The 18,031-nt window shown below is 36.7% G+C and overlaps 1 protein-coding gene across 2 annotated transcripts; it reads left to right on the forward strand.

Moving 5' to 3' along the window:
* Positions 1 to 13,044: 13,044 nt before the first annotated feature.
* LOC104604507 (uncharacterized) lies at positions 13,045 to 17,078 on the forward strand. 2 transcript variants are annotated; one of them, XM_010268880.2, is made up of 3 exons: positions 13,045 to 13,429; positions 13,643 to 16,346; positions 16,619 to 17,078. In XM_010268880.2, exons 2-3 carry the CDS (start codon positions 13,790 to 13,792, stop codon positions 16,990 to 16,992), a joined length of 2,931 nt encoding a protein of 976 aa, XP_010267182.1. In that variant the 5' UTR covers positions 13,045 to 13,429; positions 13,643 to 13,789; the 3' UTR covers positions 16,993 to 17,078. The 2 variants fall into 2 exon arrangements, with proteins under 2 accessions (XP_010267182.1, XP_088745512.1); XM_088889386.1 differs by lacking the exon at positions 13,045 to 13,429 and adding an exon at positions 13,520 to 13,564.
* Positions 17,079 to 18,031: the final 953 nt, after the last annotated feature.

The following is an 18,031-nucleotide window of genomic DNA, read 5'->3' on the forward strand; positions in this document are numbered from 1 at the left end:
ATGTTTGTTTGCAGTATAAACCTGAACGGGACACAAATTTTGCACCTGGTTCAGTCTTGCATCTGTTTGTTTATAATTAATTATGGTTTGTGCTCTTATCTGATGCAAAACTTGTACTTTTTGTCTCATTTACACTTGCTAGCAATACAAATTTTCTGATGAAAAATTCTTCCTCCTCCAATTCTTTTTCATATAAAAAAAGTAGGACGACAGCATCTTGCTACTTTACTCCCAAACAAATGAAACTCCTCCTACCTCCATTCCTTTTGCTACAAGGTAAACCATTTGGCTACCACATTGTCGTAAAGCCTTTGATATATTGATGCGACCCCACCTTGAATTAGATGAACTAATGTCTTGGTGCAGCCACAGCAATAAATCAAAGGCCTGGGTTTTGGGTCTTAGCCCTGTGAGATGACTCTTATGTAGCAAAAGTGAAAAGGCACAATATAATTTTACTTTGGCTCAGTTTGAAGGGAGTACGAATATAAATATGTACAATATAAATCCGCACAAAATAATACAAAATAGAAGATTTTGTGCTCTACATATTTGTACTCTTTTCAAATGGAGCCTTCCTAATTTAAGTCTTACAAAGGAGTTATACCGTTAAGCCTAAGGCAAAAAAGTAAACCAGAATTTACAAGTCAGTTTGTTTGCAATAATTCAATGCATTTACACCGGTGCAAAGGAAATGAAATATGTACTGTAAACAAAACCGAGCCAAGCCTACGGTGCCATAAGCAACTACAGTGACATTATATGATTTGTTTGGTAACTTCTTCATTACATGCAAACTGGACAAATCTTCTGCTGCGCTAATCCCACAATACTTTCTTCTTTTTTTAATTACTCTTCCTCAATAGTATTCACGAGAGGCGGCTGCCTTTAAACTTTGGAAGTTACTGCTTAGAAGGGTTTGAGCTTTGATCATTGTCCCGTACGAAAAAGACGAGAGGGCTATTAATTAAAATGAACGGTGGGTCTGGTTGTTGCCTTGTTAATTTGGGAGTACTGGTCACCTTTCATCAGCTTATAGTGGCTGAGCCAACTCTTCTCTTAAGTCTTCCCACGGATAACCTGGCTTCACACCGGGATCAGATGACACGTAAACGGTAAATCCTATAATATTGCAGTAGTGTTGTCAATTGTTATTACACAGGTTTCATGGTTCCATATATCAAGTTACCGGAAAATAAATCAAAGCCATCTAGTACTACTCCACCCTCAAGCTTTTCAATCTATATCTGTCCATGGTTTAACATTTTTGGGAGTGTATGTGTTCGTGGCACCACTTAAAATCTCTCTCTCTCTCCACCACTTCACCCTCAGATATCACTACCAAAATAGGCGGGTTGGTTGATTGGGAAGGAAGGTAGAACCCGTGACCAGTGTTGTGATAGTGATACTCTGTACTTCACAAAACTATGTGCGCCGGACCGAACTCCTCAATACCTCTGCCAAAACCACTATTCTGGTTCACTACTTGAAAAGGCTTTGATTAGATGACATATATATATATATATATATATATATATATAATTAAACTCCATTGCTAGGCTACTACAAAATTCTGCCACATTGGATAACCATCACTTGGGCCAGTCCATAAGCATTTAAGGCTGAGTTTTGCATAAAAGAAAGTCCTTAGAATGCCAAATGCAGCCTAAAACAATTAATGTTTGATAACATATTCGGCTCTATCAGAATGCATGCATGCACACACACCCATTAATTTATGACCCAGTAGCTATAACTGCAGGTAGCATGGCTACTCTAATCTAATGGGTTTTTACCAGACGACGTTGATGATTTCATGATATTGCAACCCGTGAGTCGTCACGTGCTACCACAAGCACACAATTGTGACATTCTATTCCTTGTGTGTAACACATAGTTCATTTTAATTAGTGCCTTGGATTTATAGGAAAACATTGGCACATGTCTTCCACATCTTTCAAGTTGTGCAGTCTGTTGATGTTCATTAATGGCAAAGTAAGGCAACACATCTATTTCCCTAAACCATACACCTACCTTATCTCTCTTTTGTTGATCGAATCTCTTCAATATATAAAACCCCCACTTCTGGCAATGAATCTAGTCCAGTTCAAAATATCCATCCTTTCCCGACCTAACCCTTAAAACCAAAAGGGGCTGATTTACTGACCCCATGCATGAAATTAAGGGTTGGATTATTAATTATGTCGTTTATTAGGAACTATTCTACTTAATTTCTACCCCTATAAATAGTTGTCCTCACTTGTCCATCGATGCATGCCTTGTTCCTTTTGTCGCAGAAAAACTAATGAAGATTTAGTTAATTTCATACAGGAAAAGCTTCTTGCTTCAATGAGTCAAAAGCCACCATTAACTAATGAAGAACACAAAGTCCTTTCTCCTATGCAGGTAATTAATAATGTTTTCTTGCTTCTTATATAAATTTGATTGCTTGCAGTTAATTCATCAGATCAGTTCTTTAATTTTCTCTACCTTTTTCTTATTATTTATTCCACTCCGCCTCCCTTCCCTCTATTGTATGGGATCCTCAACAGGGTGACCAGGCGCTCAGAAGGGTTTTCTCTGATGTTTCTGCTGAAATGTACAAATATCACAAGGAAAGCAATGAAGTCGAGAGTGTCAAATGCGAATGTTGTGGGCTCATCGAGGATTGCACTCCTGATTATATGGGACGTATTAGGAATTTATATTGCGGTAAATGGGTTTGTGGACTGTGTTCAGAAGCTGTGAAAGAACGATTAAAGCGAGCTCCGGGAACGGCAATGGAGGAAGCTGTAAGTTGTCACAGGGATTTCTGCCAGAAATTCAGCAGTACGACAATACCCAACCCAAAGCTCTCTTTGGCATGGGCCATGAGGGATATAGCAAAGAGAAGCTCTCTACGGAGGGGTTCCAATATGTTCTCAAAACAAAAGATTGCCAGAACCAACAGCTGCGATCATAGGATTCGTCTGTAGTAGGAACGCGCGCACCACCTTGAATTAATTAGTGATTTATGACAACCCCTTCATATTTCAAGCTTTGCAGCTGGAGCTTCTTCAAACAATTACATACATGAAGCAAGACATAGTACTTTTCTTGATTAAGTTGTTAGTTTGCTTTTTGTTTTTTGTTTTTTTTCCTTTGTAAATTTCTAGTCTAAAACGGGATCTGCTATTATAGTGAATTGTGATATAGAAGAAACCCAGTGGGGATGAATGATCTGATAGCTAAACTCGATCCTGTTAATGTTCTAGATGAAATTTGGGTCAGCCCGTTTTACTTAAATTACTTTATTTGGGGCTGAACCCAGCTTGAACTGCAACTTTGTGGATCACATTTTCTGCCCTTGTGGTCTGTGTTTCTTTCCCTAATATGTAGCAGAAAAAGGGATCAATGGCAGAAGTGAGAGAAGAACCTCAATTTATGCAATGGTTTTTATATAAGAGGTTACATTTCAAAGTCCAATCATGACCCATTTGGAAAATTTTTTAACCATGCTAAATTAAATTTTCAATCGTCTATTCATTTTTCATCGATTCACATTTCAAAAATTTTTAACCATGTTATTTCACATTTTGAGTTATGTCTATAGAATGCACCATGGATTTTAATTTGTCTATATATATTTCAATCATTTGTTGAGTGTGATCACGTTAGAAATGCCTTTAGGCTGTGCTTGGTTGTAGTACAATTCTATTTGCAATAGTACAAATGCATAAGAGTGCAAATTTAAAAAATGCATATTCTCGTTTAATTTTGTTCTGGGTTTTACTTTAATCTGCTTTATGTCTTAATTTACTTCATTTGTATTGCAATCAAACACAATAAGCTAAAATTTACAACAAAAATAGGTCAGAATTTACACTTAAATCATTTGCATTGCCATAATTTTGCATTAGTGTAAATTTATTTACATTGCAACCAAATACAACATTAGTTTCAAAGTTATCCTTGCAAAGAAAATACACACAAAAATGAAAGAAAAAAAAAAAGAAAAAGGAATTTTACAAGAGAATACAAACATCTACATGGTTTGATCTATAGGCTATGTCCAAAGAAGAGAGAAACATTGTTCTTCACTATGAAAAGGATTAAGAAGTTAAGATATTTCAAATTTACACATAAACCAGAAACTATATATTAATCTTTGTAAGTATGAACAAGGTTTTTAAAATCAATCTGGACAGGGAACCGTTTGAGCCGAACAGATGGTCTGTTATGACAAAAAAAAAAAAAAAAAGGTAAAAAATGGCCAAAAAGAGGTTGACAGTTCGATTGCCCTAGGATGGAACGGAACCAGTCAAGTGATCAGTTCCCAATTTTTCTAGTCCTACCATCCATTCCAATTTTGAAAACATTGAAAAAAACCAAGACATTACTCTCATATATCCTCAATCCTGTTCTCCTTTTCTTCCTTCAAAAAAAATGAAAAAAAAAATCTATAAACCATACATTTTTGTTGGTTTGGCACCTCTCTTTATAACAAAAAAAGTGGACCCTATTGAAGTCAATACCAACCTAAATAGAAAAGTTTCTTTCATTTCCTTTTTTGTGAAACAGGTGACCAATACTTCTTTTATGTATAATGAATGGTTTCTACTTTCTAGTAAGCGATTATAGGTTATAAAGCAATATAAAACACAACAATTTCCACTTGACTTGTTTTTAGACCACCTTGAAGATTGTTGTTAGTGTTATTTCCACTTGTTTACTAACACCAGAAACAATCCATTAATGGCCTTGAGAAAAAAAATCACCTTCACCCCTAACTCTGCATAACCGAAAACATCTAAATCTTTGACTCCACCTGATCTGAACAAAAAGCTAATACACATGTATGGCCGTCCCGATTAAGTTAATTGTACCAGCTAGCTAGCTATCTAGCTAGCTAGAGACCGTGATACTTTTGTCCTTAACAATAAGTGAGTTGCTTGTTATAGTGGGGTTGCGGTTTAGGTTGATTAATACAGATTTGTGAGAGAGAAAAACTTTCACTTGAAATGTTTTGAAAACATTTTGAGTTTATTAATACAAATTTCCATTTCTACCTAAGGCTCAGTTTGGAAGGAGTATAAATATAGATATGTAGAGTGTAGAATCTTATATTTTGTATTATTTTATATGTATTTGTACTATACATATTTGTATTTGTATTTTCTCCAAACTGAGCCTAAGGCTTCGTTTGGATCCGGTGTAAATATTTTACACTGAACCATATAATAGGTGACGCTATATTTTGAAAACCGTGATAAAAAAGTGTAAATCGATATAAAACTTTATACTTGAGATGAGTTTTACATTGATCCACTCCATCCAAATGCCAACAAAACCAAACCGTTATAAACTTATTACATAGATCTTGATTTATACCGATTCCAAATGCAGCCTTAAACTCAAATTTATTATTTCTCACATACAGACATTTTTCTAATTTAGCTAACACTCGTATACGATTTGACAATACATATTTCTCACAAATTTCTATCAATCAAACCAAAACTCAATATCAACACAATGCCACTAAACCGAACACCCCAAAAACCACCACCTTATTATGATTTACACGTTAAAAATCTATCAATCTTGTTTCCACACTATTTTATTTTTGGCCGGCCGGTTGTAAATGTCGACTTTGTGGTGGGATGTTTTGTAAATCATGTTTAGGTTCTCCATTGTTATTTGGTTGAGGCTTTGGGTGGGCTGGATGTCTCAGGTGTGGATCGAGCTTTCTCATGATGGTATTGTTATTGGGCTTGGTCAGGTGTAGATCGAGTTTTCTCGTGATGCCTGTACGTTGTTGGGCCGTAATTAATATTCAAGTTGATGGAATTTTCCTTTTATTTTATTATTTTTTTCTTTACTATAAAAAAAAAAATATATATATATATATATATATATATATATATATATATATATATAAACATTTGTTATGATGGAACTAAGGATTGAACAGTAGAGGCTTTGGCCCATTCAGTCATTCCATAGGTTTAATGACCAACTTGTCCGACCCCAAAAGCTTGAGCAATTTCACTCTGGCATATGGTCATGGTTTCAAAATAGAGCAATTGATTAGAGTCTACATCAGCCAAAAAAAAAAAAAAATCTTGTTGAACTTTTTATTTGGTTTCCCAAAGGAAGTTGATTTTGCTTCAAATAAACAATTAAAAACTTAACCCATGAATTTTGTAGTTTAGAAATCATATAATTTATGGAGCATGATATTAAATAATCAGATGAAGATATATTCTTTAAATTAAGAATTCAAAAACATGGTTTGGTTTCGGTTTTGAAAACAAACATATATAACCAAATTATTTTCAAACCAACTAGCTAATTTTATTATTTTGCTTCATGAACTCACGGCAAGAAAACAAAGGTTGGTCATAACGTGGAAAATGAATTTTCTGAAGAGTAAATAATAATTGTAGAAAATGACGGTTCCTTCTATAGTCAACTTTTTGAACAGGGGTTGGTCATAAATAATTAGTTGTCCTATTATACGTCATTCTTCAAAGAAATAAAATTGATTCATTTGTGCAAACCAAACACAGTAAAAAAGTCTGGTGATGCTGAAAATTCTGGTTAGATTGGGCATGGAGCAGCATGTTACTAGCATACTTGGACATAGGTGATAGGCCGGCTGGGCTAATGCCAGACTGTCTGCTCTACCGAATGACTTGGCTACAACCCTACAACCTGTTGCTGTTGGTCATCAGTTGGTGGTGGCCCTCTCGGTCTACTGAAGGGCCCTTCCCTTGTCCACTGAGTGTTAAATGGTCCCAACTCCCAATTCCTTTGCGACCGACCAAACCGAGCCTTCCTTCAGATGTGGTACAGTTTCGGATTGCAACGAGGCAGATGGAGACTGGAGTCTAAAGGAGGATTGACCGCCCCGCCCCTCGTTATAATGCCTGTTGTGAAACATTTTCCTTCAATCCCGGGACCCTCAAGTTTGATGTACCATTCATTGATCAGCCAACCTGTTTCACCCAGCTGCGAGTGCTGGGCAATCCCCAACCGTTTAGTTGCAGTGAATATTGGCCCATTCAACTTTTCCTCATTTAACTTCGGGGGGTGTAAGGTGTGGGTCCTTATTTGGAGTCCGATCATCTGCACTTTATGACCGTGTTAAGGGCTGTTTTCATGAATTATAATGTCATTCAGCCATCAATTATTATACCTAGGGAATGCCAATGAATTCATCTAAATGAAAATTAATTTGGACAGATTAGACGAATCAATAAGACATTAAATTGGATTAATCCAGACTTAATGATCGAAAGTATACTTTTAGATTGGATTGGACCTAGTTCATTCATAATGAATTTATATTGGATTGGATCCAATTGAATCAATATCCAGTCCATTGATAGAAGATAAAAATACAGATGTGAATGGATTAAGTTTGGGTTGAAATCAATTCGAACAGATTAGATGATTCAGGCATTGAATTGGACTGGTTCAAAATATTCACCGCATTGGATTGGACGTGATCCATCTGTAATAGACTCTTCTGGTTATATAATCTAAGCTGGACTGAATCAAGATGGGATAAACCAAGGAAGGAACGAACAGAAATAACTGGGGTTGTCTATCAATTAAAATACATAATTTGTATAATCGAAGTTATTTGTATGAAACAAAACAAGTAGCCTAATTAAACAATTAGGCTTCATCGCTTGATGGATAACCAAATTTCATTCGTTAGGGATGTAAAGAGGTGATTTGTTCAATCCCGTAGTTCACCTTAGACCTCAAACCCGCCTTATGTTGTTGTAGCTTTCCGTGATGCTGCGTTTGATTCCTAAAAAGAATTAAGTGAACAAAGGGTTCTTTTTTTAATTTAAAGAGTACGGGTATATAAAATGGTTTATTCTGGATGCTTGAAAAGGGTTGTCTGCAGTATAAAGGACATGGCAATCTTCCATAGTGGCAGTATGATTGGGGATCCAAAAAGGGATATTTTCCTACAAAATTCCTTAACTCAATTCATCGTTTGAGTTCAGCCCCAAAACCTTGCTATCATTCAGTCATGCAATTTGATTTTTGATGAACTTTGATCTGTAGACTGTAGGTGTTTCTTACCAAAACAAAAATCTGAAGATGCTAGCTAGCTTACCGGCCACGTCTTATCAAATCCCACCTTTACTTGGGCTGGGTTTTACGGTTATGGGGTTTGGGCTTGCTCTCATTGCGTAGCCCTTTTCCCTGGTCATCATCTCAGTCCAATTAGGAGATCTCTTAAATCTACAAAAAAATAAAAAATAAAAAAATCTCAAAAAGCAATGTGGAATTCCACCCAATATTTTGTAGACTTGTTTAGTAGGCTTTGGCGAAATCAGTTTATAAGAAAACAAAATCCTAAATGAAGAATTTATCAATTTCATAAAAAAGAAAAACCACACAGGTAGAGTTGCTTAATTAGTAGAATACCTTATCTAATTTTTGTTTAAGGATAAAAGTAGGCCCCATCTTTTTGGACAGTTGCCTAAGGACATAACTACTCCAGAATTGAATTGAATAAGGGACGTAGTAGGGCTCCCCCAAACCCCCCACCCCTCCGACACCCAATGAAGGTGGTTTGCAAGAATTCACTGTGATGATCATCACAATTGATGTGGCAGTGGCACTAAACAGAACAGAATGGCAAAACCAGGATCGATACAGTCAACCACATATAATTGGGACAAGTCTTAAGTGATGATGACGACTATGATCGTCATAGCAGCTGATAAAAGCTCAAATATGTGTACACATTGGAGTCTTAAAATTGGCAAATCTAAATTGCATAGATGACATAGGACCATACATTTAGAGGTCATGATGGAGAAGCAAGCTTGCTAAATCCGCTACCACCTGTAATAATTGTGCAAAAGCAGAGTTTTAATTTATGTGCCTATTTTGACCAAGCCTCTCAATGACCACCTAACCTAAGAAGAAGCATAACCTACATTATGCCTCTGATTCAATGCTTTTTTTTTTTTTTTTTACAGATTTAAGGGATTTAAATTTAGGATTTCTTCATATAAAAATCAAGAGGAATATGTAATGGAATGGAAGAATAATCACGCAGCAGCTGAGAACATGTTGTTGCTTGGTATGGTTAATATATAGGAATAGGCCGTAGGAAATGCTTTGGGGGAGCCCTGGCCCCTGGATGCGACAAGGACCACACTCTGTATATTCCTTGGACAAAGAGATGGGTGGGTTCCGTAAAGGGGTGCACGAGCAGTAACGTAAAGACATCCGGCTTTTTTTCTTTTCTTTGTTGGTTAACAGGAATAGTCCCACACTGTCTTCTCATTCTTCTTTGCCGCACCTGTCAACCACCGTGTGACCGAAAGATCATCATTAAAAGCTCCAAGCAAGCAAAAGGCCCCAAGAACATCGCCTTTTCCTTTTACATGCAACAGACTTGTTTCATCCCGTCTCGTCTCTTTCCCAATAAGCCCCTCCCTTCTTCCTAACTTTGATTTTTTTTTTTTGTTCCATCATTCTTAGTCATTTCATGATTTAAAGTGGCCAATACACCTGAACCTGTCATGGCCATTGACATGGCCTTAAGCTGATCAGCATTTTGATGAAATTAGGGTTTATGGTCCAAATACAAAGAGGTGAACCGTGACCAGTTTGAGTGATAAATATTAGATGGTGTGTCTATATCCATGGATACAACATAATAATAATATGATAAGAATTATGGTAGTGTATATCTCTGTGAAGTGATTATTTGAAGAATGTACCCATATGACATCAAGCTTCAGATCAGCATTAATTAATGGCACTAATTCCAAAACTTCATCCATTCATTACACTACTGCATGTTTTGTAAATATCATTTTTGTTTAAAGGTGAATTTATACGTCATTGCCAATGGCTATCAAATTGGAACATTTAATCAGTTAGGGGTGTTTTACAATATGAATGATTTAATATATTTTTTCAAAATAAAATCATCAAATGAACAATGCTCATATTAATTCCCACAAATCAAAACCCCCATCAATTATCATGTGACTCAAATCATTACAATGCTAGTTTGCTCCTTATATAGCTCTATATCCCTAGCAATTTTATTTATAATTTGTAGTATTAGAAAAACTGAAAAAATAAAATACCCATAACTAAATCTTGTTTTCTTTTTTAACTTGGCAAAAGCTATAGTGGACGAAATGCATGGTGAAGCAAAAAACTTATGGAGAAGTATGGATTTGCCCAGTGCATACTTCTGATTTTTATTATAGAGCTATAAATATTCAAAAGATCAACAATTCACACTCTATGCACCAACGCCCACCCTTGAATTGACATCAATTCCGAGCTGACACCTACCCCAACAGTACTTTAAGCCTATAAATTCTGACCCTGGGTTGATCGGTCATTCTCCCAAAAACTTACCCCAATGATCAAGTGATACATTATAATTGAATCTTTAACATTATTAAAATCATTAATGATAAGTACACCTTAGTTGTTAATCAATGGAAAGTAAATAAACCATGCAATGTATTTAATGTTATTGTTTAAAATTTTGATTTAATATGTAGTAGAAAACATTAGAAATACACGGGCGTTCTTCAATATGTATGACTTTGTTTTATAAAACAAAAACAAGTCAGAAAACAAAATCATACATATTGGCAAAAAACCCTCTAAGGCTTTGGTTTCACAACATATATTTGGAACCAATATTATATGAAATTAACTAAAATATCACATATTTGAAACCATTATTAATTAATGCAATTGCATATCATTTATGGACCGGGAAACTTTTTTGCCAAATGGAGCACAAACACAAAACAGATGCAAGATTACTTGTATCGGCTGCGAAGGCATTGAAATCATATACCTTTCCCATGTTATGCGGGAAAATCTATGATACCAGAAAGACATGGTATTAGAGGAATTTAGGCCAATCAAAGCACCCCGTGAATTTTGATGAATACCACTTGGTTAATCACCTTTTGAATGATACCTTTTGATTGGCTGTTAACTTTCTCGGTATTATATCTTTTTGGCATCGTAATCCAAACCTATTACATATTGAATTTCTCGTTGTTCAAGTCCAACTAGAGGCGTCTTGAGATCATATTCATGCCATATTTAGAGGGCATCCTTTTTATGGATTTTGAGAGTGGGGAAAATTGGTCAATGGGATTTTGATTCCCATTGACCAAGAATCCCATGTTCTTTCTTCAGATTTATGTGGGGACCAGAAAAAATTTATTTTCCTGGAATATCACTTACACTCCTAAGTGGGTAAATAAATTTTCCACGTGGGGGGTGGGTGTGGGGGAGTTGTTAATACTTGAATGGGACAAAAAGGCCCTTTTAATATTGGGTTTTTATGGCTAAATAGTTATTGCATTATTTACATGAAAAATAAAAAAACATGAATAATGCACTTATCCAATAAGTCTTTTTTGTAGAATACTTACTTAAATAAATGTATTTACCCAGATAAATAACTTACAAAAAAAAAATGAACGAAGCCTTGGTGTAAAAACTGTGAACTATCACAAATCAGTTTGTTTAGTTATTGAAATAGTTCTATGAATCAATATTCTTCTTATAATTTGCAAATTAGACTTTCCTTAGCTGGTGTGGCAAATTTCATGAATCAATTTCTGGTTTTCAATTAATAATCATTATAGTGTTTGAAATCATGCATGATGTTTTAAGTCTCACTACTCAGCTCGTACTTAATGTTTTGAATTGAATTTTCAAAAAGTGAGATGTTAATTTGGCAGGGGGCGTAACCGTGTAAGTCAGGTACCCGATTTAAACTCTAAATAGGCCTTGAAAATTTTACATTGGATTGGGTATCGGGTTCAGCCTATTCAAATTAATCTGAGCCTACCCAAATTACATTTATTACAGGTTTATTGCAGGACTGTATGTGCCTTAAATGATATCTGCAATGGGAACAACCTCCATTGAAAAAAACAACAACATCCTTCAACCCCTCTATGCACATTACGTCCAGAGATGTTTGCATTTAATTCTATCCAACTAAACTTTTTGAAGCTTCCTCCAACAACTGTATGCAAATAAGTCAAAATTCCAAATATTACCAAAAGAAACATTATACCAACTAGGATTTTTGAAAAATTAAGTCAAAACTCCAACATCATACCTAACTAAAATTAAAACAAATACAATAAAATGCAACACTGCCTTCCAAACTCCACCCAAATTTCTGTACTTTTTAAATTTTAATTTTATTATCCCTCTTCATATTTGAGCACATTTTGGAAACCAAACCGATTCTATCAATTTTCTAAATCGAAGTTGAACCGAATAAGTCGATTAACATATATGTCGCTCTGATTATCGATTGATTTTTTATAGGTTTAACGAAACCAAATAAAAAAAAAAACCAAAATTTTGTAAAATAAAAATTGAAACTGAACTAACATTAATCAATGTTTTTGGTGGTGTTTGATTTCATAGACGGCGCCGCATCGGAATTGCATCAGATTTTGAGAAAACTAAAAACGGAAAATACATCAGCATATGCTGGTTTGGTTAGCCGTTTTAAAAAAAATGGCTAATTTCAGATAAATACCGTTTTGATTTTGACCTTTTTTTTTTTTCCTTTGAAATCAAAGCGTTTTCTGCTATGATGACCGACGTGATTCTTACGTGACGCTATTTTTACAATAGAACTAAAATGCACCGTGTATAAACATCTCCTAAAAAATCGCAAAAAGATACAATGCCGTGTTTTAAGAAAACGCAATGAAAGGAAAAAAAATAAACACATTTGGTTTCTACTTTTTAACGGTTTGCACACTAGCTCTGAAAGTTTGCATGCATTTGATTTCTACTTTCCAATGCTTTCTTACTGTCTGCTTGACTGAACTGGATTCCAAATCCAAACTGAATGATAAGTTCAAACGGTTCGACCGGCCAGATCAACGGCGGGTTGAAAACATTGCTATTTAGGCAGCAAGGCCCGCCCTGGTGCAATCGTATTACCTTTTCTTTTCCGAAAGAAATCAGTTCTTTGAAGAAAAATTGTCGCCATCGTCTCAGTCAAAGAGAATTTCGTATAAAACCGACAGAATCAGAGGCTTTTGCGACATCTGATCCCGATTACTCCTCTTCAAGTTTCAATCGTTTCCGTTCAAACTCTTCAAAAGAAAGTCAAGGTGCATTTTCGTAATTGCACTCAAAATCACGACCATTTTCTCCAGCTTTCTGTTCTTCCCTATTTATATCTCCTCTCTTATACTCTTTTCTCACTCACACTTCACCTCCCTCTTCCCTGCAACTCTCCTTGTATTCTTTTCATAGTGATAGTTTATTGCCTTTTCTTCTCGTCCTAACTCCTGCTTGATTAAAGCCACTCTTTCCATCAAGATTCTCTGTAAACATAATTTAAAATGTTTTCGATTCTTGGGAGAGAAATGATGCGATTTAGGTACGTAATCAGATCATTTACCAAATTTCTTCTTTTTCTTTAATTTTCTCTATAAAAAGATAAGCGGACAAGTAAGATCTTCTCAGGCCAAAAATTTATCTTTCTGTTATCGTGTTTCTTGTTTACTGAAGTGCGGTAAGTTTCTGAACTTTTGTAGAAGATAGACGTTTAATTTGATTCTTCTACTCAATCGCATTCTTTCTTTGATTTCAGGTTTGTATGGTAGGACTGCAGAACAATCGGATCAGGCATTTCCAATTTCTTTCCCAGTTAAAGTAATCTGCTCAAATTTGTGAGATTCAATCATAGATTACATATAGGTCTCCAAGTGCAGAACAACGCTCTTGCAAAGAAAAAAAGATGGGGAAAGGAGAGGCCGAAGCATGTGTTTCGGTTATTTTCTTATTGTTTATCGGCTTTACAGGAGCAGCAAATGGAGATGAAGTTGAACTCCTTTTATCATTCAAAAGCTGTATCAACGATCCGTTTAGGTTTCTCTCTAGATGGAACTCCTCTGTTGCTTTATGCGACTGGTACGGGATTACCTGCTTAAACTCCTCTCACGTTTCCGGAATTGAACTCTCCGGAAAGAACATCTCCGGCGAACTCTCTCCCTATCTTTTCCGTCTACCGTTTATCGAAAGTATCAATCTCTCCAACAATGAGTTCTTCGGAGAACTTCCTAATGAAACATTTTCCTGTTTGTCCCTTCGCTATCTTAATCTCAGCAGCAATAACTTCACTGGTTCAATGCCTCGTGGTTCAACCTCCGGCCTTGAGACTTTGGATTTATCTAACAACATTATCTCTGGTGAAATTTCGGTTGACATCGGATTATTTACCGGCCTTAAAGTTGTTGATATCGGAGGGAATGTCTTAACAGGAAAAATTCCAACTTCGATTTCAAACCTCCAAAAGTTAGAGTACTTGACATTAGCATCAAACAGGTTAGTTGGTGAAGCTCCGAGGGAACTGGGCCAAATGAGGAGTTTGAAGTGGATTTACTTGGGATACAACAATCTTTCGGGTGAGATACCGAAAGAAATTGGTGACTTAACTTCTTTGAATCATCTTGATCTTGTCTACAATAATCTCACAGGAAAAATCCCGTCTTCACTAGGGAATCTCAGTGATCTTCGGTACCTTTTCCTTTATCAAAACAATCTTACCGGCTCGATTCCTCCATCTATATTTAATCTCAGAAAGCTTGTTTCTCTCGATTTAAGCGACAATTCTCTCACTGGACCCATTCCTGAACTTGTAATTCAGCTACAAAACTTGGAAATTCTTCATCTCTTCGCCAATAATTTTACTGGAACAATTCCAGAGGCCATTGCTTCTCTGCCTCGTCTCCAAGTTCTTCAGCTCTGGTCCAACGGGTTATCAGGAAAGATTCCCCAAAACCTCGGAAAACAAAACAATCTGACTATCGTAGATCTTTCGACGAATAAACTCACAGGGAAAATTCCAGACAGTTTATGCAATTCTGGACGACTCTTTAAGCTCATCCTCTTCTCCAACTTCCTTGAAGGCGGAATACCAAAGAGCTTAAGCTACTGCAGAAGCTTACAGCGAGTTCGTCTGCAGAACAACCGATTCTCCGGTGAATTGCCGCCAGAGTTTACGAAATTGCCACTTGTTTACTATCTCGATGTATCAGGCAACAATCTTTCTGGCAGGATCGATGGGAGGAGGTGGGATATGCCTTCACTTCAGATGCTGAATTTAGCGAGAAACAGATTTGACGGAAACTTGCCGCAGTCCTTTGGTAGTGAGAAGCTTGAGAACCTTGACCTGTCTAAAAACCGCTTTTTAGGTACAATACCGCCGAGCTACGGAAACCTATCGGACCTAATGCAGTTGAAGCTAAGTGAAAACCAGATTACCGGTTCCATCCCAGACGAGTTGTCTGCATGCAAAAAGTTGGTGTATTTGGACCTCAGCCAAAATCAACTAACCGGTCGTATTCCGGCTAGTCTCGCGGAAATGCCGGTTCTCGCTGAACTCAACTTGTCGGAAAACCAGCTATATGGCAAAATACCGGAGAATTTGGGAAATGTGGAATCACTTGTTCAAGTAAACGTCTCTCACAACCATTTGTACGGTAGTTTACCTTCGACAGGAGCATTCCTCGCTATCAACTCGAGCGCCGTCCTCGGCAATAATCTTTGTGGTGGTGATATTGTAAGTGGTTTGCCGCCATGCGAAACCATAAAATGGCATGTTTGGTGGTTCCTCGTCACTACTCTTCTGGTCGTCCTAGTTGTTTTGGTTCTTTTGCTGTCCGTCGTGGTCTTGCTTCGACGTCGAAATGAAAATCTACAGCTCGAAAAGGTCGACGGCGAATACAGTAATGGTATCTGGGATTTGCAGATATTTGATTCTAGAGCTTCGAGGTCAGTCACCATAGACGATGTCTTGTCGTCGACAAAAGAAGAGAACGTCATATCGAGGGGGAGTACCGGCACACTGTATATCGGGAAATCTGCTGCAGACGATGTGCAGTTTGTCGTAAAAGAGATGGATGGCGATCACTCCCCTTCGTCGAATTTATGGATGCAAAATGTGGAATTAGGAAGACTCCGACATCCAAACGTGATTAAAATGATCGGGATATGTAGGTCGGAAAAGGGTGGAATTGGATTTATCATTTTTGAGTTCATTGAAGGGAAAACCTTGAGAGATATTTTAAGTGGTTTAAGTTGGGAATGTCGCCGGAAAATAGTCATTCGGATAATGAAGACTCTTCAGTTTCTACATTACCGATGCTCTCCGAGTGTTCTGGTAGGAAATCTGTCGCCAGAGGAAGTGATCATCGACGGAAAAGAGGAGCCTCGTCTCCGTCTAAGTCTTCCAGGGTTCGTCCTCGTGGGTGACAATCTCAAAGGTTTCCTCACTTCAGGCTACGTAGCACCAGGTACGTGTCCAAACGAACTCACGTGCTAACGAGTGCTCATTTCAAATGGCGGGACCCAACTGTAATTCAAAAAGTGCTTTATTAAAAAAGTATTTAATATTAGAAAATACTCCCTTTGCCACGCGAAAGAACGAAGATTAATAATATCCGTCTAATTTTAGTCTGTTTATCGATACAAGTTTTATTGTAGGAAATTACAAGAGTATCTACGATATTCATGTTGATTGCCATGCACCTGTGTGCCATACGTATTAACGTACTCTCTGTTGCAGAAACACGGGAGAAGATGGATATCAACGAGAAGAGCGACGTATACAGCTTTGGAGTCCTCTTGATCGAATTCCTGACAGGAAAGAGCTCGAGCTCGATCGACGCGGAGGTGGGTCTGCATCTGCAAGAGGGCACCGTGGAGTGGGCCCGTTACTGCTACTCAGAATGCCATCTGGACACGTGGGTCGATCCTGCAATCAAGGAGTACGCATCGAATCATCGGAACGAGATCGTGGAAACAATGTACGTAGCTCTGCGGTGCACCGCGAGGGACCCCTTAGCGAGACCAAGCACCAGCCACGGATTGAAAATGCTAGAATCTGCCATCAGAGCCTGTTCCTGTGTTTCAGTGCCCAAATTTTCTGCCACTATGTGATAATCTTGGATACATATAATTTCATGTTCTTTTACGGTTTTACTTGTGCTTTATAAATATAAAGATGTTAAATGAGTGTTGCTCAATGCTGTCTTTGTGTTTATTATCATGACCATAAGTTCTGAAAATTAACTCTAAAAGAGAAGCAGGAGGCTGGCTTACAGAGAGAGAGAGGGGAAAAAAAAGGTCGAAGTCTGTTGGGATATTCAGATCCCAAAAAGGAAAAATATTCATTTCGATGATTTCATTGATATGATTCTATTCCATACCAGTGGGGAAAGGTTGCAGATCTGATTAATCAGGAGTCGTTTTTTATCATTAGATTTTCTCTTTTGATGCGCGCATGGAGATGTTCTGTGTGGCTCATTTCCATCTTGGACTAAGCCTTTTAAGCTTTGGTCCATGAGAGATATAAAGTCAAGGGAAAATTTTCAAGGTATTTCACATCCTCAAGGAAGAGGAATGCAGCCCCAAACTTAACAATTAACTCTACAGCACAGTTTGTTGATATAATGGTCACCTGGTTTTCTTGTACTATTTTTTTTTTCCATATTTTATGTTTAAAAGCTAAACTTCATAAACTGTGTATAGGATATAAATTTTTGTTAAACACTTGTTATATCAACATATAAACAGTCAAAAATAGCGTTCCAAGTTCTTATTATCATTGGTATTTAATAATTGTAGATGTGATATAGTTGTATTAGACTTGATTATCCTGACTAATAATTGGTTTGGTTCTAGGTCTATTTTACAGAACCGATTAATAATTGGTTCATAACTTGTTTGTTCATAAGAGTTATTAGATATGGTTTGATCATGTGGATAAAAGACCACCCACCACCTGCTAGAAAATAGTGACCTGTTACAAATTGAAGGGGCTTGGGACAACTAAAAATAACTGGGTGGAAGTAAAAAGAAATTATTTAAATGCAATGGATATGACATATATCAGAATGTGAGTGAGGAAACAGGATTGATATAACTGATCCCATATAGTTTTTCTTTTGAAAAAAAAAAACATGAGGAATTAATTAAA

This window comes from Nelumbo nucifera, chromosome 6, assembly GCF_055504915.1.
Source record: "Nelumbo nucifera cultivar China Antique chromosome 6, China Antique-T2T, whole genome shotgun sequence".
NCBI classification, from domain to species: domain Eukaryota; kingdom Viridiplantae; phylum Streptophyta; class Magnoliopsida; order Proteales; family Nelumbonaceae; genus Nelumbo; species Nelumbo nucifera.